The sequence below is a fragment of the Coregonus lavaretus genome, assembly GCF_964263955.1.
Source record: "Coregonus lavaretus genome assembly, chromosome: 20".
NCBI lineage: Eukaryota > Metazoa > Chordata > Actinopteri > Salmoniformes > Salmonidae > Coregonus > Coregonus lavaretus.
This window is the reverse complement of record NC_140007.1, coordinates 16,693,956-16,717,297: the sequence shown is the minus strand read 5'-3', so window position 1 is coordinate 16,717,297 and position 23,342 is coordinate 16,693,956. Positions and strand designations below refer to the sequence as shown.

The window sequence follows — 23,342 nt, the reverse complement described above, 5'->3', positions numbered from 1 at the left end:
CTTACAAAAAAGGCATACACATTATGACAAAAATACTCAATAACAATATCTATCCCTAATAAGAGTTTAATGATATTGGGCCAGTTTCCGCAGATACAGATTAAGCGTAGCATCTCCATCTCTGTGTCTGGGAAACTGACCCATTAAGGCACGTATGCATATGTTAAAACACAAGCAGTATATAACCAAGCTACACATCAAACCCGAAGTCTGTTTCCAATTATGCGGAGTCTGCCAAAAGGTCAAAAGGACCGCATAGCATCATTAGTCACACTTTGTCCATCATCACACTAGTACTGTAGAACAATATTGCAGAATACTAAAGAAGAGGTCATGATAGACATAAATGACTGCTAGCAATAGACTAGATCACATGTTATAAATATAGCAATCTTTATTTTACATAAGCTTGTTTATTCAAAAATTCATGATTTTCTTTGACAGAAAAGTAACAATTTTTACCAAACATCAAATTAAAAACCATTGAACACTAAAAAGCAATATTTTAGTTTTTTTACAACGACCAATGATGCACACTTCGCAAGTCATCTTTAAAATCTCTGCATTGTTCAGAAATGACAAACAATCCAAGGGAAAATGAGTTACGTTTGAAGGGGTGTTTCAATTGGTTGAACACCATCAGTTACATATATATATATCCACGTGGCTATTGACTGACCATTACAGTGGGTTGTAATGCCCATCCCATGCATAGGATACAAACAAAAGAACATTGACAAGCTCTTCTCTTGTTATGAAGAGAAATTAAACGGTAGACATTTTAATACTCTGTGCATCACTGTTTGATATTAGCTAAATTGGTAGGGTAATAGTAGACATTCCTTAATTTCTGCTTTAAAAAAAACCATTCCTTATGTTTGACCATTGACGGGTCGTCCATACGGATATAGTTATATAGTTTAATACTTGGTTAATGATAAGACCTCAGACAGAATGGGTGGGGTTGGAGTGACTGTAGGGGTAAGATCAGGGAGTGACACGGAAGAGAACACTTAAACATATCCTTCACTGTATTCATCAGTTACATATCAAGCATTTATAGCACAACACATAGGCCTGACACTAGCCTTTTTCAGGCCGTCATTTTGAAACCGTCCCTTCTAATGCAAATACTTAGCATTTAAGGCAACTGCTGCATAACGACTGTATTGCATTTTTCACAACCAAGCAGTTCCTCCAAGTGGTGATGTAACACTAATGGTAGCCTGACTCCTACTTCATCAACGCTACAGTATAACCAAAGCTCAACTAAAAAGCAACACAGTTGAATAAAAAACAAAAATATACTGTATATATTATTTATTTTTTATGAGAAAAAAAAACAGATGAATATTGTAATATTGTAAACAGTGTGAGGAGGTTGGAGTAACACCTATCACTAAAACGTCCCAAACTTACTTTTTTGTCATCCACGGTGACAAAAATGACTTGCGGTTGACAGAACACGTACTCATAACTGTTGCTTGAATATCATAAGCTAGATTCCTCACGGTTAAGAGTCTGAACGCATGTAACAGATAACGAGCAGTGCTCCATTGACTTGCATCACATATGGCACAAGTTATATGGAAGCATACAGCAGGAACCGTGATCCATCTCTCATACACAGTTGTATAATGCAGATCCATTTGTTCTGCAATCACATGGGACAAAATGAAGTACGTAGCCATATCATGTAAACATGATGAGACAATAGTTCCCTTGTTCGTTGGGGCTTATTGAATATAATACAATTCAGTGTCATACATCATGTAGGCCCCTCAAACTCAAACCTGGACCTTGCAGCCAATTCCACTGCTTTTTTTCCATTGTTCCCCTCTAATCAGGGACTGATTTAGACCTGGGACACCAGGTGTGTGCAATTAATTATCAGGTAGAACAGAAAAGCAGCAGGCTCTGGACCTCATAGGGTAAGAGTTGAATACCCCTGATGTAGGCTATACAGAACGAGGATGACATAGGATCAACAACAGAAATGCAAGACAGTCTTAGCTCATGACCATGTGTTCTTCCACTGAATGCAATCCGCAATCTATGACGACAGCTTTTCAGATGGTTCAAACGGAATGCAGAAATACTATACAGAACTACTCTGCGCTACACCTTAAAACAGAGAACTAACATTTTCTCTGGAGTGGAATACAGGTGGGTATTGTACGTAGATGAGCTGAGTAAATACCAATACTGAAAGAACAGACAGGCGTGAATACACTGTAGGCATTTTTTCCTCATAGCTAAGTATAATATCATTTGGTTAGGTATAACCTGATCCTTCCTATGGATAACATTTTATTTTCAGTGCATTTGAGCAAATATATGGATAGTGGCAGCATGGTTATAGTAAGCAACATTAACCCCTATCCATAACCTTTTGTTAGATAACTTCTAAATCTCAAATAGTTTGTTACCAAATAACCAGGTTCTTCTTTTATGACAAACTAAACCTCAACAGAAAACGTATTCCCCATTCTCCTCTTCGGCTAGGAACCTTTTACACCACATCTGCAAAGACTGATCACTATTGCACACCAGAGACTGAAATAAATTATGTTCATAAAAAAATGTTCCTCTTCTTTTCCCCGCCCTCAATGTATTCATCATTTAATTGGCTAATGCTGCGTTCATAACCAAGTGGGAAGGTAGTAATTATCAGTTGAGAAGTCGCAAACACGAGTTGGGTGTATTCACGTTTTGAACTGGGAAATACTATCAAACATGGAGGTCATTAGAAGGCTTGTTTTGCTCTTTTCTGCCCATAAAAAGTATATCCAGAGCTGCTTTCACTTTCTAAATCAAAAGGAAGATTAACAGAATACATTTTGTATTAACAATTTTGTATTTTGTTCTTACCATAAACAACAACTGCTGAAGATACCGCCAAGCTTGCTGTCTTGTTTGTTGACAAATGACGTCAGAGGTGCAAGTGGGAAACTGAGCACAGGGATGACAGGAGAGTTTCCCACTAATAATTACCAATTGGAGGGGTGTTCAAGTCCATTTTTCCCAGTCGTACGCTGGTATTTATGAAATTACGAGAGGTTGTGAACGCAGCATTATACATTCGTAGAAAGACTGCCTCCAATTCGTCTCATCCAATGGGAACACTGTGGAGACGAAGGGGAGGCGGTTGAGGTACTTCCACCAGCTCCAGCTGGATGGTTTCACCACCTGTCAGTAGTGTCACCAGACCAGTGACACCAGACGTCTTTGCCTGACCGGGAGGCAGCGGCGGGCCGCAGGTTGGGGGGTTTGATCTTGAACACGAAGATGTGCAGGTGAGAGGCGATCTGGTTGCAGACGCTGACGCAGTAGCGCACAAGATCAAAAATGGACAGGAACTGGAGATAAAAGAAGACAGGATGGATGTCAAATAAAGTAAATTTAAGGCTCTTTATATACAGAATTGATTGTGTTTTTTGTTGTACGTCAATCATCTTTTGAGTAAATGCCCCCTGAAAAGAATTGCATGAATATAAGTTAGGCAATCTACATTGTACTGCAAAATACACAAGTGACAGACTTTGGTATACTACTTTACCACTCAACTAAGGGGTTTTGACGTCTTACTTTGGCTAGAATGGGTCTGTGAAGTCAAATGTTTATCTGAAATACGACAATTTCCTATTGTGTGGTATGACCACTAGGGGGCAATGAAGTTCTATCGCAGTCATTCAGTAGGCTTTGCAACTATAATCGGCATTGTGGCTGCCCGAACCTGCCAGGCAACAGTGTGTGATTGCGGGGCCTTCCTGCATGTGGCCATTCTTGAATCTGCAGGAACGCACCCCTGCATGAACGCCCCCCCCCCCCTCGAGTATCTTATTGGTTCCTGCATGAACGCACCCACTCGAGCACGCCATCTTCATGCTTGTGACACTTGATATGGATTGCCCCTGATTGTCTATGCAATTAAAAACGTGGGTCAAAAGGGAAATAAAAGCATTATCAGTCTACCGGTGTCCTAGCTAGCTACCGGTGTCGCCCCCGCCTCCCCCTGCTGTGTACCGGAGTCCTCCTAGCTACTGAACAAAAATATAAACGCAACATGTAAAGTGTTGGTCACGTTTCATGAGCTGAAATAAAAGATCCCAGAAATGTTCAATACGCACAAAAAGCTTTCTTAATTTGTTTATATCCCTGTTAGTGAGCATTTCTCCTTTGCCAAGATAATATATCCACCTGACAGGTGTGGCATATCAAAAAGCTGATTAAACAGCATGATCATTACATAGGTGCACCTTGTGTTGAGGACAATAAATGGCCACAAAAAATGTGCAGTTTTGTCACACAACACAATGCCACAGATGTCTCAAGTTGAGGGAGCATTATATTTGTGTGGGGGTTGTAGAGCAAAACGGAGAACACTATCATGCTCGTGAGAGTCTCATCTTTCCATAGAGTGGTCATACTAGTTAGTAAGACAGATGTGTGGAAGAAAAGTTGAGATTGTCCCATCTTTCAAGAATCTCTGAGCTCTAAAACAGCAACATTTTCTCTCAGCCTCATGGCAAAATGTGTAAAATAGCTAGCTACCTATCCCGCCCACTGTGAACTGGAGTCCTAGCTTGCTAACTAGCTAGCACCCAGTGTATTAAACGCCTGCCGAATAACTGCCCTCGTTAACAGAACTGCTGGAAAACAGTACCCGACCGTTGTCACCTCTTCTGTGGGGCTTATCGGCGGTTGGCATCCAACGTTATGGTGCATTACCGCCACCTACTATAATGGAGCGCCCCTGCCTCCCGCCTGTGTACCAGAGTCCTAGCTTAAAAATTTACCAATAAAAGTATAAAGAGGGGTTCCTGCAGATGCAGGAATGCGGCGAATGGTGGGCCCCAATTCCTCCTATGTGTTCCAACCACAAGCTACAGTTTAGGAATAATAGATTTGTCTAGTCTATTTTAGGTTTTTTTGCGAACTGCTACTGCTATAGTGTCCTTTTTAGAATAGGTTACAACCACCCCTAAACCTAGGCAGGTTCCAGACTGAAATATGCACCAAAACCATTGTTTTGATGAAGGCAAATAGCGTGTTCATTAGTCTCGGGCCTACTGTCTCATGTTTAACAAAAGCCTGCCCAACAAGCTCACAAATTAAAACACAGGCGACAAATGCGTGTATCTATTGGTTAAAAAAGGGAATAATCTTTGCTTTCTAATGCTGTTAACTGTATGTCTCAACTCCCATTATAAAGGGATTAACACCCCGTTGAAACGGGTGAACAGTGATATTGATGAGAAAGACGCACCTGTTTCAGTAGCGCGAGTCGCGGCTCAAATGGAGCTTGCAGTCTTTCATTTAGGAAATTACCTCACAACTCAAGTAGGCCATTGACAATGACTACCGGTACATATCAACTGCAATAATTTCTGTAATCAGCGCTTTTTATCCCCCAACTGTTAACAACAATGACGTGCGGAGCAAATAATTTGAAAGATGCATATCCCCCTTACTAACGTTACAGCATTGATGCGATAGGTAGGACTATTTGTTAAATTTTTCCCTTTATGATGATGATGATGATGATGATGATGGGGACCTGTTAGTGGTAATTTTGTGATAACTGCACTGTGATTTTAATTCTGTGGAGAAAACACAATTTTTTGGTTAGAGGTTTTTCTATTAATGTTAACGATACAACTTCGTTTAAACGTTTTAACGTTTAAACATTCACACTCCTACTTGGTACGTACGTGCACATGGATGAAGTCATTAAGGGGTATGGTGACTTACCAGTGCCACCCAGAGGACCAAGTACTCGTCTATGAAGCTGTTAAAATACTGGTCCAAGAAGAGCAGCCCTGGCCCCAAATAAGCCAAGTCATGGAGACACATCTCACTTTTTGTCATATGAGCCACCTGTAAAACAAAAATAAAATGAGACTGAAATGGCAACGTTAGAGTAAATAGAGTAAAGGGGAAAAAAAACTATATTGAGTCAAACTAAAAACATTGGACTAGGGCTGAAATTCAATGCAAGGTACGTTATAGTGCAGCACACTATAAGACTTTTAAAAGGTAATTTACTCTAGACGACAGCGATACCAAAACAAGTGGCAGGTGTGGATATTGGAATGTAGACTGGCTTTTTCAGCATTTCATGTTTCAGGGTCATGTTCAGGAGGCACAGAATGGAAGAAATCTATGCGAAACAGAGAGCTACTATCTGAACTTGTCCAATAAAAAAAACGCTTGTTCCGTTGCACAACACTTTGCTACCGTGTGCCCTAATGGACACGACCTATAGGTCATCTGGTTCCTCACCACTAGCTTGTTGGTGATCTTGGCCGACACAAACCCAAAGGCCAGGACGTAGAGACAGGGGTGCTTCTCAAAAAGCTGGGACGCAGACTTCTTGTAGATCATGATGGCCAGAATTATGACTGACCCTATGTGGAAGAACGGCGACAGGACACTCGTTCCCTGAGAAAGAAGAAGACGGGACATGGATGTCACAATCACTGTACTTAGCTGAAAATTCCACTATTCCTGTCCGTCTCTAAAGTGATAAATAAACCGCAAGGTAAAGTTCTGACTAGTGGCTTGGCTGAAATCAATGAAAAAGGCATGATAGGCATCCACTGTCATCCAAGTGCTGTGGTATTTAAGCATTAGAAAAGACTGGCTACTTCAACCAAAACAAATGCTGTTGACATGTTTAAATTAAGCTTGATACACATATGTATCATATTACTACCAAAGTTGAAATAACCAATGCAACGAACAGCAGTAAATCGTTTGGTTTGCGACAACATTCCACACACTGTTAGACTGTAACCTTCCGCACACAAAGTCATCTTTTATGAGCCATACAATTCAACTGGATCCTCGTTTGCCAGGACGGATCACGTCTTCCTTACCGCTATGGTGGATCCGTTCTTTCCTACTCCTCCCGTGAATATGACCCGGAAGTAGTTGGTGCAGGAGAAGATTGCTCCCGCCACAGTGAGGATGGCTGGAATGATCTTAATCTGGATGTTCACCACAGGGATCTGTGTGTTTGGGGGATTAGTAATAGCATGGCACTGTTTCATTACTTTAGAAACGCATCCATCTTTCCTACCTTCCTTAAAGTAAACACAGATTTGAATTGGTTGGATTGGTGGAAGTAATAGGGTGACAACTTAGCTTTCACCTATCCAATACCTTATAGATCTGTGCTTACCTCCAGGATACAAGGTTGCATTCACGCAAAATCATCAACAGAGGCGAGTCTTAACACGTCAACCACCATGCCATGGTTTCCCTACATTACTTTCATAAGTGTTGACATTCTTGAGGCTATAAATGTTTAATTGCATGAATAACAGTGTATTACACTGCATCAAACTACAATGCATGTAACAATTAGCATTAAGGTAATTTCTTTCAATTCCAAGCAGTAGGAACAGGCCATAACTTGCTGAATCAAATAGCTTTAAATGCATTACCAAGAACTGCCAAAAAGCTGGTCCTCCGACGGCAGCCAGCAAATACATGATTATAATGAAGAATTGCACTTCAGTCACATCAATGCTGTACAGGCAGAGAGACAGAGGAATCACATGCAAACGGTTAAGTGATTTCACATTTCACACAGCATCATCAAAAACAACATGCACATAGCACCCCCTAGCAGGTCCTGCAAAAACTGCATTTGGGGATGTAGAGAACATTTCCCTCAAAAGTCTGAGAGGAACCTGATCTGATAAGGTATTTTTTATTTCTGGTGGACAACCTATTTAGCTCTTACTTACTCTGTCAAGGGCTTATATCATATCAAATCATATTGCTAAATCAAATCAACCATACTCCCAGGACATTCGTCCCTTGTCCTCGTTGTGGCTGTTCCCGAAAGCCAATCAGATAAGCCAATGTTGATATATGAAGCCTATCTAAATCTAAAAATCAGCTGCTGATGTCTTGGTGTCACTGTCAACACGGCAGCTGGTAGAGACATTTACTGGGTACACTAGCTGTCATGACAGAACTATCATAGCTAAAAACATAATAATAATAATAATAATAATAATAATGCCATTTAGCAGAAGCTTTTATCCAAAGCGACTTACAGTCATGCGTGCATACATTATTTTATTTTTTTGTGTATGGGTGGTCCCGGGGATCGAACCCACTACCCTGGCGTTACAAGCGCCGTGCTCTACCAGCTGAGCTACAAATAATGAGAACAAACATCTTTAGTTTAAGGTCAAAATATGACCTCACAGCATTGCAAAAATGTTTGTGATGGCCCAAAAAATATGTCCTAAATTGGTAACTAATTGGCCCAAACCTTTATGTGAATTATAAATCTAATCATCTCCACATCCAAAAATAAAATTCCAGTGGTCAACAGAGATCAACATAATCTAGTAGAGCTCATCGCCAATCAAACTGAGCCATCTCTATCAAATATCTGAAATTACTGTATTAACGCGATGTGAGAATTAATGAAACAGGGTCTGAGAAAGTTGTCTAGATGCATAGGAATTGTACTATGTTGGCCACAGGGGCATGTAAGTCAACCTCTTCTCCTATTGGGCAGTCTGTGCAGGAAGTGTGGCTGATTGGCTAAATAGACACACAGGTTAGCGTCAACTGGGAAGTCACGTGGATGATGCTCTCGTTTTACCGTCAAGTTCCAGAACCCAGGCCCAAACATGGCTGTGCATGTCTGTAACAGTTCTACACAGATCAGATACTCTGTGATATCAAATCTGCCCACCAGGGAAAAAACAAGGTACTTCTGTGAAACGGCTAGATAAAATTGAGGCTTAAAACCTGGCTATGAAATAAACATCTGTCCATCTACATGTACAGTTGAAGTCGGAAGTTTACATACACTTAGGTTGGAGTCATTAAAACTCGTTTTTCAACCATTCCACAAATTTCTTGTTAACAAACTATAGTTTTGGCAAGTCGGTTAGGACATCTACTTTGTGCATGACACAAGTCATCTTTCCAACAATTGTTTACAGACAGATTATTTCACTTATAATTCACTGTATCACAATTCCAGTGGGTCAGAAGTTTACATACACTAAGTTGACTGTGCCTTTAAACAGCTTGGAAAATTCCACAAAATGATATCATGGCTTTAGAAGCTTCTGATAGGCTAATTGACATCATTTGAGTCAATAGGAGGTGTACCTGTGGATGTATTTCAAGGCCTACCTTCAAACTCAGTGCCTCTTTGCTTGACATCATGGGAAAATCAAAAGATATCAGCCAAGACCTCAGAAAAAGAATTGTAGACCTCCACATGTCTGGTTCATCCTTGGGAGCAATTTCCAAACGCCTGAAGGTACCACGTTCATCTGTACAAACAATAGTACGCAAGTATAAACACCATGGGACCACGCACCCGTCATACCGCTCAGGAAGGAGACGCGTTCTGTCTCCTAGAAATGAATGTACTTTGGTGCAAAAAGTGCAAATCAATCCCAGAACAACAGCAAAGGACCTTGTGAAGATGCTGGATGAAACCGGTACAAAAGTATCTATATCTACAGTAAAACAAGTCCTATAGACATAACCTGAAAGGCCGCTCAGCAAGGAAGAAGCCACTGCTCCAAAACCACCATAAAAAAGCCAGACTACGGTTTGCAACTGCACATGGGGACAAAGATCATACTTTTTGGAGAAATGTCCTCTGGTCTGATTAAACAAAAATAGAACTGTTTGGCCATAATGACCATCGTTATGTTTGGAGGAAAAATGGGAAGGCTTGAAAGCCGAAGAACACCATCCCAACCGTGAAGAACGGGGGTGGCAGCATCATGCTGTGGTGGTGCTTTGCTGCAGGAGGGACTGGTGCACTTCACAAAATAGTTGGCATCATGAGGAAGGAAAATTATGTGGATATATTGAAGCAACATCTCAAGACATCAGTCAGGAAGCTTGGTCGCAAATGGGTCTTCCAAATGGACAATGACCCCAAGCACACTTCCAAAGTTGTGGCAAAATGACAAAGTTAAGATATTGGAGTTGCCATCACAAAGCCCTGACCTCAATACTATAGAAAATTTGTGGGCAGAACTGAAAGTGTGTGCGAGCAAGGAGGCCTACAAACCTGACTCAGTTACACCAGCTCTGTCAGGAGGAATGGGCTAAAATTCACCCAACTTATTGTGGGAAACTTGTGGAAGGCTACCAGAAACGTTTGACCCAAGTTAAACAATTTAAAAGCAATGCTACCAAATACTAATTGAGTGTATGTAAACTTCTGACCCATGGGAATGTGTGAAAGAAATAAAAGCTGAAATAGATCATTCTCTCTACTATTTTTCTGACATTTCACATTCTTAAAATTAAGTGGTGAACCTAACTGACCTAAGACAGGGAATATTTACTAGGATTAAATGTCAGGAATTGTGAAAAACTGAGTTTAAATATATTTGGCTAAGGTGCATGTAAACTTCCGACTTCAACTGTAGGCCTACGGCAAAACAGCATGTGCTTACTAAAGTTTTCCCACAGTTTCAAACATACTAGACAAATACTAAGGGTGCAGTTACATAGCTATTTTATTTATACATTTCAGGGCCTGTATTCATAAAGTGTCTCAGAGTAAGAGTGCTGATATAGGTTCAGTTTTGCCTACTCGATTATAAAGAATAAGAGGGGGGACCTGATCCGAGATCAGCACTCCTACTCTGAGACGCTTTATGAATACGGCCCCTGAAACATCAGACATGACACTCTTGTCCTGGCTGTTTGCATTGTTTGCTTACTGACATAGTTTAAGGGAAACCCCAGACGGGGTGCCCACCCACTCACATGCCAAAGCGCAGGGTTCCCGATACGTAGGTCTGCCAGTGAGCACAGTAGAACATGAACATGCCGGCGAAGCAGCAGAAGAACATCCAGTCGGGGTTAGTTCCAAGTTGGACGGCGATACAGGTGCCCAAAACCACAAACACTAAGAGAGGGGAGAGAAAGAAGTCAGAGACAGAGAATGAGAGAGAGAGAGCGAGAGAGAGCAAGGGTGGGTGATAGAAATTAAGAGTCAAAGAGGCAGGTATATTCCAATCCTCACTTTGTCTTAATTGTGTGTGGAAATGAGAAAAATGTATTTTACTATGGGTCAAGTATCAATGCATGCCGAGAGAGAGGGAGGGCGAGGGGGACAGAGTGACAGAGAGATAGCGAGAGACAGAGAGAGAAAAGAGAGAGAAGTTAAATTACACAACATGGTATTTCTCAGTCCTAAATCATTGAGTTGTTTACATCTGTAAGTGTGTTATGTCTACATTTATGAGTATATTGTGTATGTCTTTAAGTGCATATTTGGTGTGTCTGTCTTCCATTGTACTTTGTAGTCTGTGAGTGTGTTGTTTATGGTAGTTTGAGACGGTATACACACACCTGTTGAAAGAGAGTCACAGCCATGGTCAAACAGCTCTCCCAGTGGGGTGCTGCTATTGGTGCGCCGTGCCTGTTTCCCATCGATGGCGTCCAGTGATTGGTAGATGAAGAGGCCCACTGCACAAGACAGGTAAGCCCACAGCGGTGCCTGAAAGGAAAAGGGTACAAACATTCAACATCATAAACCTTTACAATAGTGCTCCTCGGCTTTCACAGAGAAGTATGGGTTTGGCCTTTATGGGGAGGGGGGGTAATATAATATACTTCCCTAAACAATATATAGGCCACTGGCTAAAGCACATATCACAGCATACTACAGGTCGCAGAGGGACCCAAAATTTTTGGAGAAAGACTGAGGTCAGTTCTGGTGACTTTTAAAAAAGGACATTCTACTCCAAAATTAATTCAAATAAAATGATGCTGACATCTCAAACATGATTTCCCCTCAAGAAATGAGCCCAATAACATATTGGTCCATATTATCAGGCAGGTGTGCTATTTAGCAATACGCTTTATCACCTGCTGTAGCCAACTGATGCAGCAAAGTGGCTATAAAAAAACTAAACAATTGTCATCTGCATTTACCCCATTGGACTAATCATTAGCAAAATCAAACTGTAAACATTATCTTGTTGCTAGTTAGCAACATATTGATGACTTAAATGTCCCAAAAACAGTTCCACTGGCACTCAGACAATAATAATTTACTCTGAATTTAAAGTAACTATCACGTTTCCAGATTTCTATGAAATATAACCTAAATTAATTACAATATGAGTGAATGTTTTTTAAATTAAAGATGTTAAAAAGCAGCTTTTCTGTGTTGTAATGGTGTGGGAGTATACCGGTCATTAAAAATATTCACGCAAGTAAACTGCTGATTGGCGAGCTGACATCACCCTCTGAGGAAATAGCAAGCATTTTTTTTTAAGCGGTTTGTTTAGGGACATACTTTTCGTTGCATTTCGCCTGGTGGGTGGTGCTATACGTCACGGTGGGCATGGGTTTCAAAGTGCAAGGACTGTCCAATGCGTGTCCACATTCAACCTAGAACCCTCCACCTGTAGTCTGGGTACGAGTCGTTTTAGCTTACATTACACTCCTTGCCACTCCTGTCATTTGCCAAAGTAATTCCTGGTCATTTCCCATGTCTTTGGCAAATGACACTGAGTACAAGGAGTGTAATGAAATAGCTGAACAGATGGCAACCAGGCTGCGACCTCATTCATAAATTAAGCTATGGGGGGGTTTATACTTTATAGTTTACAATTGCACTTTCATATTAGCACTTCATCTTGATTTAATTGAACTAATGATAGCTAGCTACCAAGTGGCTGGACCAGTTTTCCCAAAAGTGAACAATGTGTAACGTCAAGTCTTGCTTGCTAGCCAACCAACAACATCAATGCTGCTATCAATCCAATCTACTAAGCTTACCCGAATGAAATGCACCACATATACAAAAGTATGTGGACACCCCTTCAAATTAGTGGATTCGGCTATTTCAGCCACACCCGTTGCTGACAGGTGTATAAAATAGAGCACACAGCCATGCAATCTCCATAGACAAACATTGGCAGTAGAATGACCTTACTGATGAGCTCAGTGACTTTCAACATGGCACCGTCATAGGATGCCACCTTTCCAACAAGTCAGTTTGTCAAACTTCTGACCTGCTAGAGCTGCCCTGATCACAGAGTTCCAAACTGCCTCTAGAAGCAATGTCAGCACAAGAACTGTTCGTCGAGAGCTTCATGAAATGGGTTTCCATGGCCGAGCAGCCGCACATAAGCCTAAGATCACCATGCGCAATGCCAAGCGTTGGCTGGAGTGGTGTAAAGCTTGCCGCCATTGGACTCTGGAGCAGTGGAAACGCGTTCTCTGGAGTGATGAATCACGCTTCACCATCTAGTCCAACTGACGAATCTGGGTTTGGCGGATGCCAGGAGAACGCTATCTGCCCCAATGCATAGTGCCAACTGTAAAGTTTGGTGGAGGAGAACTAATGATCTGGGGCTGTTTTTCATGGTTCGGGCAAGGCCCCTTAGTTCCAGTGAAGGGAAATCTTAACGCTACAGCATACAATAATATTCTAGATGATTCTGTGCTTCCAACTTTGTGGCAACAGTTTGAGGAAGGCCCTTTCCTGTTTCAGCATGACAATACCCCCGTGCACAAAGCGACGTCCATACAGAAATGGTTTGTCGAGATTGGTGTGGAGGAACTTGACTGGTCTGCACAGAGCCCTGACCTCAACCCCATCGAACACATTTGGGATGAATTGGAATGCCGACTGCGAGCCAGACCTAATCGCCCAACATCAGCACCCAACCTCACTAATGCTCTTGTGGCTGAATGGAAGCAAGTCCCTGCAGCAATGTTCCAACATCTAGTGGAAAGCCTTCCCAGTAGAATGGAGGCCGTTATAGCAGCAAAGGGGGATCAACTCCATATTAATGCCCATGATTTTGGAATGACGTGTTCGACGAGTAGGTGTCCACATACTTCTGATCATGTAGTGTATATGAAACGGATCATGACTAGATTAGTTAGTCAACATGCAATAATACCTGTATCCTGTCAATCACGGAGATGAATTATTTGCATTGCTGGCTTCATTAAAAACTGTTAATCTGATTTTGGATGTCCTTGGTCTTATTTATTTGTTCAAGGGCCTATACACGAGGCCAACTTTACCATATTATCCTGGAGGCATACTTACTCATTACTTTGTGTGAATGATATCTCAACTTTAAACAATAGCTTCTTTCTATTCTGTGGCTGCATGAAATAGCAAACATAACATGAATTCAGTGATGACGGTACCCTCTATTGCTGCTTTGACTGTAATACCAGTGTTACACTAGTGCAGGGATCATCAACTACATTTAGCCTAAGGCCAGTGTTTTCTTGAGCGGATGGTCAGGGGGCCGGAACATAATAACAAATCATTTGTAGACTGCAAATTGACCGCAAGAAGTCCAAACACTGCGGTAAATCTTCAGTGGAAATGTGCCATATATGACTTAGCGCAGTGTGTTGAATAATTCCACGATACGGACATGAGCGAGTGCTCGGTTTGTCCTCGAAACTGTGTGCACCGGTACGTGTGCTGAAATTTACACCCACCGTGACGTATAGCACCTCCCACCGGGCGCTGTGAAAAGTGTGTCCCAGTCTGTTTGAGTTGGAGTTAAGTGTTCTTTCTCCAATGTATGCTTTGGCCACTAACACAAGTATAGGATGAGTCGACATCATCATTTGGGTGCAGAATATGAACTTTTCAAATGTGAGATTTTCACTGGACAGTTACTTTAAAGTAGGCCTACCTGCTACACCTGATCCGTGTTACATTTAGCCCCAGTCTACCCTATGCATTAAAAGGACATTGGCAAGGCTAACCCTGCTAAAAACTCTAGTTCTAAAAAAAAGGTGCAGTTCACACATTTTGGGGATTTGAGAAATAAGTGTAACACTAGAAAGCTCTGTGATCTCTTATAACTGCATTAACAATGTTGTGCAATGACTAGGCATGCATGTTTCTCTCCCTATGCGCTGTGCAGCACTCGCAATTTGAAAGCACCAGAGAGGAATATTATCTACTCGCATAGAACGTGACAAGCTGGCCAATTGAATAGGTAAACTATTCTACTATGGGGTTGTCTGATTTTGCTGTTGCTTACTTGTTTTGTTGGCTGAGGAAATTAATATGAGGACAACCATTTTTCAGTAGATAATTCAGAATTCGCATAACCAAAGGTACCAGGTCTCAGGCTCCACCTGGCTTTAATTTGACCCGGTCCAATTTAATCCCTGGCAACAACAGATCCATTTAAAAAAATCCTTCAACTGATTGGGTTGTAAGTAACCGAATCCTGCAAGACAACAGGGATAAGCAGGACAGTCATGCCTTCCCATGTGTCAGCATACAGTTTTGACAAAAGTGTGTTTAATATCAGACTAAGAGGGCCAGTTTGTTTGAACAGCTGCCCCTTAACTAGCCCTGGGAGGAGGAATACATGGAGGGATCTAGTAACCGTTGTGCAAGCTTCCCTGATAACACAGTGTAGCTGATAAAATGTGAATGCAACATACAGTAGTCTAACAATATGGAGGGGAGGTTGGGTCAATTGCAGATTAAACAATGGCCTCAAATGATCTCATTTTCAGACACAAGCTAATTTATTAACAATATTGGCTATATAACAGTCACGCCTCCAGCTCCAAAGCGTTAAAAACAAGTAACGATCAAACCCAACCCGTGACCTTGATTTCTCCATTGATCCTGTGTGGGTCAGTCAGTAGAGAAAGTGTTGGGGGTTTGATTCCCGCTGGGGCCACCCATACGAAAAATGTGCACTCATGACTAAGTCGCTTTGGATAAAAGCGTCTGCTAAATGGCATATTTTATATACAGTGGGGGAAAAAAGTATTTAGTCAGCCACCAATTGTGCAAGTTCTCCCACTTAAAAAGATGAGAGGCCTGTAATTTTCATCATAGGTACAAGTCAACTATGACAGACAAATTGAGGAAAAGAAATCCTGAAAATCACATTGTAGGATTTTTAATGAATTTATTTGCAAATTATGGTGGAAAATAAGTATTTGGTCGCCTACAAACAAGCAAGATTTCTGGCTCTCACAGACCTGTAACTTCTTCTTTAAGAGGTTCCTCTGTCCTCCACACGTTACCTGTATTAATGGCACCTGTTTGAACTTGTTATCAGTATAAAAGACACCTGTCCACAACCTCAAACAGTCACACTCCAAACTCCACTATGGCCAAGACCAAAGAGCTGTCAAAGGACACCAGAAACAAAATTGTAGACCTGCACCAGGCTGGGAAGACTGAATCTGCAATAGGTAAGCAGCTTGGTTTGAAGAAATCAACTGTGGGAGTAATTATTAGGAAATGGAAGACATACAAGACCACTGATAATCTCCCTCGATCTGGGGCTCCACGCAAGATCTCACCCCGTGGGGTCAAAATGATCACAAGAACGGTGAGCAAAAATCCCAGAACCACACAGGGGGACCTAGTGAATGACCTGCAGAGAGCTGGGACCAAAGTAACAAAGCCTACCATCAGTAACACACTACGCCGCCAGGGACTCAAATCCTGCAGTGCCAGACGTGTCCCCCTGCTTAAGCCAGTACATGTCCAGGCCCGTCTGAAGTTTGCTAGAGTGCATTTGGATAATCCAGAAGAGGATTGGGAGAATGTCATATGGTCAGATGAAACCAAAATAGAACTTTTTGGTTAAAACTCAACTCGTCGTGTTTGGAGGACAAAGAATGCGGAGTTGCATCCCAAGAACACCATACCTACTGTGAAGCATGGGGGTGGAAACATCATGCTTTGGGGCTGTTTTTCTGCAAAGGGACCAGGACGACTGATCCGTGTAAAGGAAAGAATGAATGGGGCCATGTATCGTGAGATTTTGAGTGAAAACCTCCTTCCATCAGCAAGGGCATTGAAGATGAAACGTGGCTGGGTCTTTCAGCATGACAATGATCCCAAACACACCGCCCGGGCAACGAAGGAGTGGCTTCGTAAGAAGCATTTCAAGGTCCTGGAGTGGCCTAGCCAGTCTCCAGATCTCAACCCCATAGAAAATCTTTGGAGGGAGTTGAAAGTCTGTGTTGCCCAGCGACAGCCCCAAAACATCACTGCTCTAGAGGAGATCTGCATGGAGGAATGGGCCAAAATACCAGCAACAGTGTGTGAAAACCTTGTGAAGACTTACAGAAAACGTTTGACCTGTGTCATTGCCAACAAAGGGTATATAACAAAGTATTGAGAAACTTTTGTTATTGACCAAATACTTATTTTCCACCATAATTTGCAAATAAATTCATAAAAAATCCTACAATGTGATTTTCTGGATTTTTTTTCTCATTTTGTCTGTCATAGTTGACGTGTACCTATGATGAAAATTACAGGCCTCTCATCTTTTTAAGTGGGAGAACTTGCACAATTGGTGGCTGACTAAATATTTTTTTCCCCCACTGTATAGACTCAGACTTAAGAGGACTCAAATACTAAAGACCATGCGACTGTTTAGCTAAAAATACATAACAGCCCACATCCGATTCTAATCTGAGGGAGACACACTGTTCTATTTGCCTATCGATACCCTCTATGGCTTAAGAGGCGGGAGGAGGGGCAAGGGGTGCGTTGAGGGGGTCTGAGGCTAAAGGTGTAATCTGAGAGGACGGGGACAAGTGGTGCCTGTCCCCAAGAACCCTGTAAGGCATCCCCCACGCACCTCTTCCAGCAAAACAAGCACACAGGACATGGAGCATTGCGCATGCCTGGCCTGGCCCAAGTGACCCAGAGAAAGGAAAAGCAAAACAACGTGTCGAATGTTAAATATTGACAAACTAACAAACGTTGGTCAACCTTTTTCATTCACAAAGTCATAGCCTAGTCATATCTACTTTGTTAAAATTGACAGCCTTAAATGCCCTTGATTGTTTTTATTCTATAATGTTGTTTAAAGCATTTAAGCACAACACTTTTGTGGTGATACACACATCCTGCTGTATCACATCTTCTAAGCAAAACCATTAAGGCAAACTAACTGGTTTCGCATTGGCAGGCTACATTCATAAACACACATCCTTTCACACACATCCTTTCATGAACCAGTTGATCATCTACAACACAACATGTTACGTAGGAGCAATTCCATGGTAACAGAGTGATGCTGAAACTCTTGATTTTTCACTTGAAAATGTATGTCAAACAAAAACCAGTTAAACAAACCATAACTCTATGCACAATGACTACTTTTAACAATTTACAAAGAAAATGTTACATAAACACATTTATTGAAGAACAGTGCAAATGCTTAAGTTTGGAAACAGAATGACAGTTTGTGCTGTTGGTGCCATCATTCTGTTCCCAACCTTTGCTTCTGCACTGTTCAAGTACATGTGTTTTCATAAAAATTGTAAGTGAAAAATCTTAGTCTTAGCATCACTCTGATACTGTGGAATTGCCCATATTATTTCAACGTGCAAAACCCCAGAAGAAGAATCATAACTCTTCAACAGGACAGATTTCAAAAACATGTCACTAGTACCAACTCACACAATTTCATTTTAGTTATACAACATCGGTAGTGTTGACATTAGACCTCCACATGGAAGGTCAGACTGCATGGCGGCCAAAACACCTACCCACCCTAAAAACAAGTCAAAGGGCTCTGTGTCTGAAAACATTATTTGCTGGTGTCAAATCCTTGCATCATGGTTTCCTCAATTTCTCTCAAAGCGCATTAGAGGAGAGGATCTAGGGTCCCTCCCGTCGACCTCCTCCAATTGCGGAAACTAGGCTAGAGGGAAGGAGGATTTGACAGCTGGGAACGTTTTCAGACAGCCAAGGAAGTGATATTCAAATTCAGTGAGGAGGTGACGTGTAGCTCAGTTGGTAGAGCATGGCGCCAGGGTTGTGGGTTCAATTCCCACGGGGGGCCAGTACGATAAAAGTATGAAAATGTATGCACTCACTATTGTAAGTCGCATCTGCTAAATGACTAAAATGTAAATGTAGAAAGTAATGGTTTGTGGCATTCTGGTGTTTTACCATAACACCATGTTCATCAAATACTGTTACTGTAAGATGGTTTAGAATAGCCTAATTCTCACAGAGACAACAAGGATAGTAGGTATAGTGTAGTATTCTTATCTAGAACAAATTGCACCCAACATTGACAAAACAATCGTATCTGCTAGAGACAGACATTTTGATAAACTTTTGCTCCGAAAGGGTAGGCTATATCTGACAATTACCCAATCAATACTGTTCCATCAAGAAATTCTGAAAGAAATACTGATGGCCTCTTCTATTCTCTATGTCCTGTCCGTAGTGTATATTATTACAGCCGTTACAACAAACATTGACCTAATAATCCATGGTTATTACTTAGTAGGAATACCTGCTGATGAATTCATTTAAATATGTATACTCAGTGGGAGGGAGGGCCATATGAGCGACAGTGTGCGTAAGGGCTCCAACCTCAAATTCCTTCCGGGGCCTAGAATTCCCAGCATGGACCTACCTGTTCAGTGGCTGTGGGGCAGTAGTACACCAGCACCAATGTGGTGAGGATGTTGGTGGCCAGGCCCACAATAGTGATGAGGTTGGGGGCTATCCATGCCGGCACACGTGCCACTAGCCACTCCCAGTAGTGCTGCATGAAGGGCTCCAGAAGGGAGCGGCCTGCACTGCTGTACCTGTGCTCCTCTAACTTCTTCAGCTGGTGGCGCGACAGCGGCGGAGCCGGCAGTTGGATCAGCTTACTCAGGACACAGGAGCTCCCGCCACCACTGCAGGCTATGGTTGGGCCTGCAGTGGTGGTAGGCCTGTATGAAGGGTCCACGCTCTGGTCCTGAGGGGTCCATGTCATTGTCCCCCCTGCCCCCTGGCCTGCCTTCGCCGCCCGGGTCCGTGGTGCTCTCTCACCGGTGCTGCTACTCATAGGGGAAGTCGAAACTGCACTTCACGTAGCACCTGCTCTGCCTACGACTGCCTCCGCCCCAGTCCAATGCAGGGAATCCACAGTGGGGCCACAACACTTTTACTGGGCTGAAGCCTAATGCGGAGAAAGAGAGATGTATCTTTTATTTGACCGTAATGTTAAGCATAATTTGACTGTGGCAGCATACTGGGCACAACTTGCAGAGGGAGGGCTGGTAAAACAGGAACTCATCAACCATACATGCTTATCATATTTCCTGATAGATTGTGCTAATATTGCAAACAGCAGTCAGTGAGACAAAATAAATAAATGCAAGACTTGCATAGCTAAAGCATTGAATTATCAAGGGTATGTACTTTGGGCAGACAATTGTATGCCTACCCATAGTGAATAATAACCAAATCATGTCTACAAAAAATACATTAAAAAAAACAATGTTGAATAGTTAGTTAGGAGGTTCATGTCATGTTGCCCTACAGTACTAGTTAGGTAACGTTAGCTAGCTAGCTACCAACAAAATCAACTGGCTAGCTAACGTTACCTTGCTAGCTATCTATCAATATCAGCTGTAGCTAACTAAAGGTAACTGTCGCAACATATATTTTATCATATTACCATATGTATAAAATGTAAAATAAGTTGTCAATACAATAAAATGTTGATTATGAAGAGCTGAGTTGACATGCAGTTGTCCTTCGGAAATCTCTTACCTAGCTAGCTTGCTTGATTCCGTTATACGGAAACGATGGCCTCTATCGTGGTTTGGCTAACAGCTAGTGCTTACTACACTATGCGGCAACCTCGTACTCTTCTGTCAGCTTATATGTAGCTAACAAGTATATCGACCAGGGACAGCAGTCTAGTTCCCACCGAGTTAGAGCTGTTTTCGGGAAGACTAGAATCAGCTGATGCAGGTAGATATCGCGAAACTCGACCGCGGCATTGAGAAAGAGCGGAGAGATATTTGACAGGCAGGTGTAGGGATTTCCCACTTCCGTCGCACAATTAAAAAGACCGGCTCCTTCAAGCTTTTTATGATAATTTAGTATGACATACAATACATTAGAATAGTATATTAATAAACCGTTGCATTAGTTTAATATCAAAATAACTCAAATGAACTGTAAATGGAATGAACAGTGGTATGTCAAATTTTGAAATACCCACATTTTGAAATACCGAAAGGCAACTACTTTGTACCATAATCCAAGCTGCCTTTGCTTTTAGATTGAGACACAGCATCTTTCTATAGATACACTACATGACCAAAAGTATGTGGACACCTGCTCGTCGAACATCTCATTCCAAGACATGGCCATTAATATGGAGTTGGTCCCCTCTTTGCTGTTATAACAGCCTCCACTCTTCTGGGAAGGCTTTCCACCAGATGTTGGAACATTGCTGCGGGAACTTGCTTCCATTCAGCCACAAGCGCATTAGTGAGGTCGGGCACTGATGTTGGGGGATTAGGGCTGGCTATCAGTCGGCGTTCCAATTCATCCCAAAGGTGTTCAGTGGGGTTGAGGTCAGGGCTCTGTGCAGGCCAGTCAAGTTCTTCCACACCGATCTCGACAAACCATTTCTGTATGGACCTCGCTTTGTGCACGGGGGCATTGTCATGCTAAAACAGGAAAGGGCCTTCCCCAAACTGTTACCACAAAGTTGGAAGCACAAAATCGTCTAGAATGTCATTTTATGCTGTAGCATTAAGATTTCCCTTCAGGTGCCTAGCCCGAACCATGAAAAACAGCCCAGACCATTATTCCTCCTCCACCAAACTTTACAGTTGGCACTATGCATTGGGGCAGGTAGCGTTCTCCTGGCATCCGCCAAACCCAGATTCGTCAGTTGGACTGCCAGATGGTGAAGCATGATTCATCACTCCAGAGAACGCGTTTCCACTGCTCCAGAGTCCAATGGCAGCGAGCTTTACGCCACTCAAGCCGACGCTTGGCATTGCGCATGGTGATCTTAGGCTTGTGTGTTGCTGCTCAGCCATGGAAACCCATTTCATGAAGCTCCCGACGAACAGTTATTGTGCTGACGTTGCTTCCAGAGGCAGTTTGGAACTCGATAGTGAGTGTTGCAACCGAGGACAGACTAATTTTACGCGCTACGAGCTTAAGCACTTGGTGCTCAGTTTCTGTGAGCTTGTGTGGCCTACCACTTCGCGGCTGAGCCGTTGTTGCTCTTAGACGTTTCCACTTCACAATAACAGCACTTACAGTTGACCGGGGCAGGTCTAGCAGGGCAGAAATTTGATGAACTGACTTGTTGGACATGTGGCATCCTATGACTGTACCACGTTGAAAGTCACTGAGCTCTTCAGTAAGGCCATTCTATTGCCAATGTTTGTCTATGGAGATTGCATGGCGGTGTGCTGGATTTTATACACCTGTCAGCAACGGGTGTGGCTGAAATAGCAGAATCTACTCATTTGAAGGGGTGTCCACATACTTTTGTTTATATAGTGTTTTACGAAATGAAAGGTTAACTTACAAATTTGTGCTTAATGGCATGGTGTTTATGTAGGCTACACTTCCAATGAAGTAGCCTCGTAGGCCTATGCTTATTATCTTGTGAATGTAGGTCACTTATTGCATGGAGAAGAATTGCGCTTCCTGTCGGGCTCAAGGGCTGGGGTTTGGGTAAAGCCCCGTCTGAGACAGTAATTTTACGTTCCATTATTGTAACCTAAAAGCCAACAGGTCTAGCCACTAGCCTCTATAAGATGAACAAGTGGTAGCCTAAATTAGCGTTATAACTGAGACAAATAGCCTGTAACGGAGACGATGCCACTGTTTTGGGATAACCTATGAATCCTTCATTCCTCCCATCCTTGGATAGTGAAAAGCGATATTACGCTAGGCCACGAACCAAATCATGTCAGATCAGTTATTATTTATTTATTTCCTATCATCATTTATCTAATAGGCCTACACTATATTTAGATCAATTATTATTTCAAGAAAGGGAGAATGCACCCATGAATATATTCAAACAGCACCTCACATTAGCTGGTTTGCGCATGCAGGAGTGGTCCTTGAGTTGCCTCTCCTCCCACAAACACTTGCGTCAAACCACTGCGTCATTGTTCATTACCAGCCGTTGCATAGGCCTATAATTTATTTTTCACTTTTCCACTGTAATGTACGATTAGCCTACAGGTTAAGGTACTCAATCTAGTGGGCCACTATAGTTTTATAATTTGGAGAGCAGCTTGACATGGGACATACACACGCATAGCCCCTGGTCTCCAGGATCCCAATATAATTTGTTTATTTGGGTGTGCTCACGTAGCCTACTAGCCTATAGTTGTTAGAAGGATAGTTGGCATAAGGGGGAAATAATACTGTTAGTAAAGCACCATGGATAAGATCGTTAATAGTTTCCATTATGCACAGATTTTTTGCAAGGTGTTCGCCGAGGCTACGCAGCAGAACGTGGTAGCGAATTCGGAAGGGACTCAACCCCAGTTCTCTTCGCATT

At 42.2% G+C, this 23,342-nt stretch overlaps 1 protein-coding gene across 1 annotated transcript; it reads right to left on the bottom strand.

Annotated features, from left to right (window-relative positions):
• Positions 1-369: 369 nt before the first annotated feature.
• On the bottom strand, positions 370-20,794 carry LOC311147779 (choline/ethanolaminephosphotransferase 1-like). The gene is made up of 9 exons (XM_084184556.1): positions 20,564-20,794; positions 19,434-19,967; positions 11,368-11,515; positions 10,780-10,921; positions 7,452-7,536; positions 6,882-7,013; positions 6,286-6,444; positions 5,755-5,880; positions 370-3,359 (listed from the first exon to the last, which is right to left on the bottom strand). Exons 2-9 carry the CDS (start codon positions 19,851-19,853, stop codon positions 3,183-3,185), a joined length of 1,389 nt encoding a protein of 462 aa, XP_084040682.1. The 5' UTR covers positions 19,854-19,967; positions 20,564-20,794; the 3' UTR covers positions 370-3,182.
• Positions 20,795-23,342: the final 2,548 nt, after the last annotated feature.

Excerpts from the sequence above, each read along its gene's own strand:
- LOC311147779 (XM_084184556.1), bottom strand. The coding sequence starts at position 19,853 with ATGAGTAGCAGCACCGGTGAGAGAGCACCACGGACCCGGGCGGCGAAG. Across the intron at positions 7,537-10,779 it reads GGAACCCTGCGCTTTGGCAT|CATTGATGTGACTGAAGTGC; the intron begins GTGAGTGGGTGG and ends CTGCCTGTACAG. Across the intron at positions 3,360-5,754 it reads TGGTCCTCTGGGTGGCACTG|TTCCTGTCCATTTTTGATCT; the intron begins GTAAGTCACCAT and ends TTTTATCTCCAG.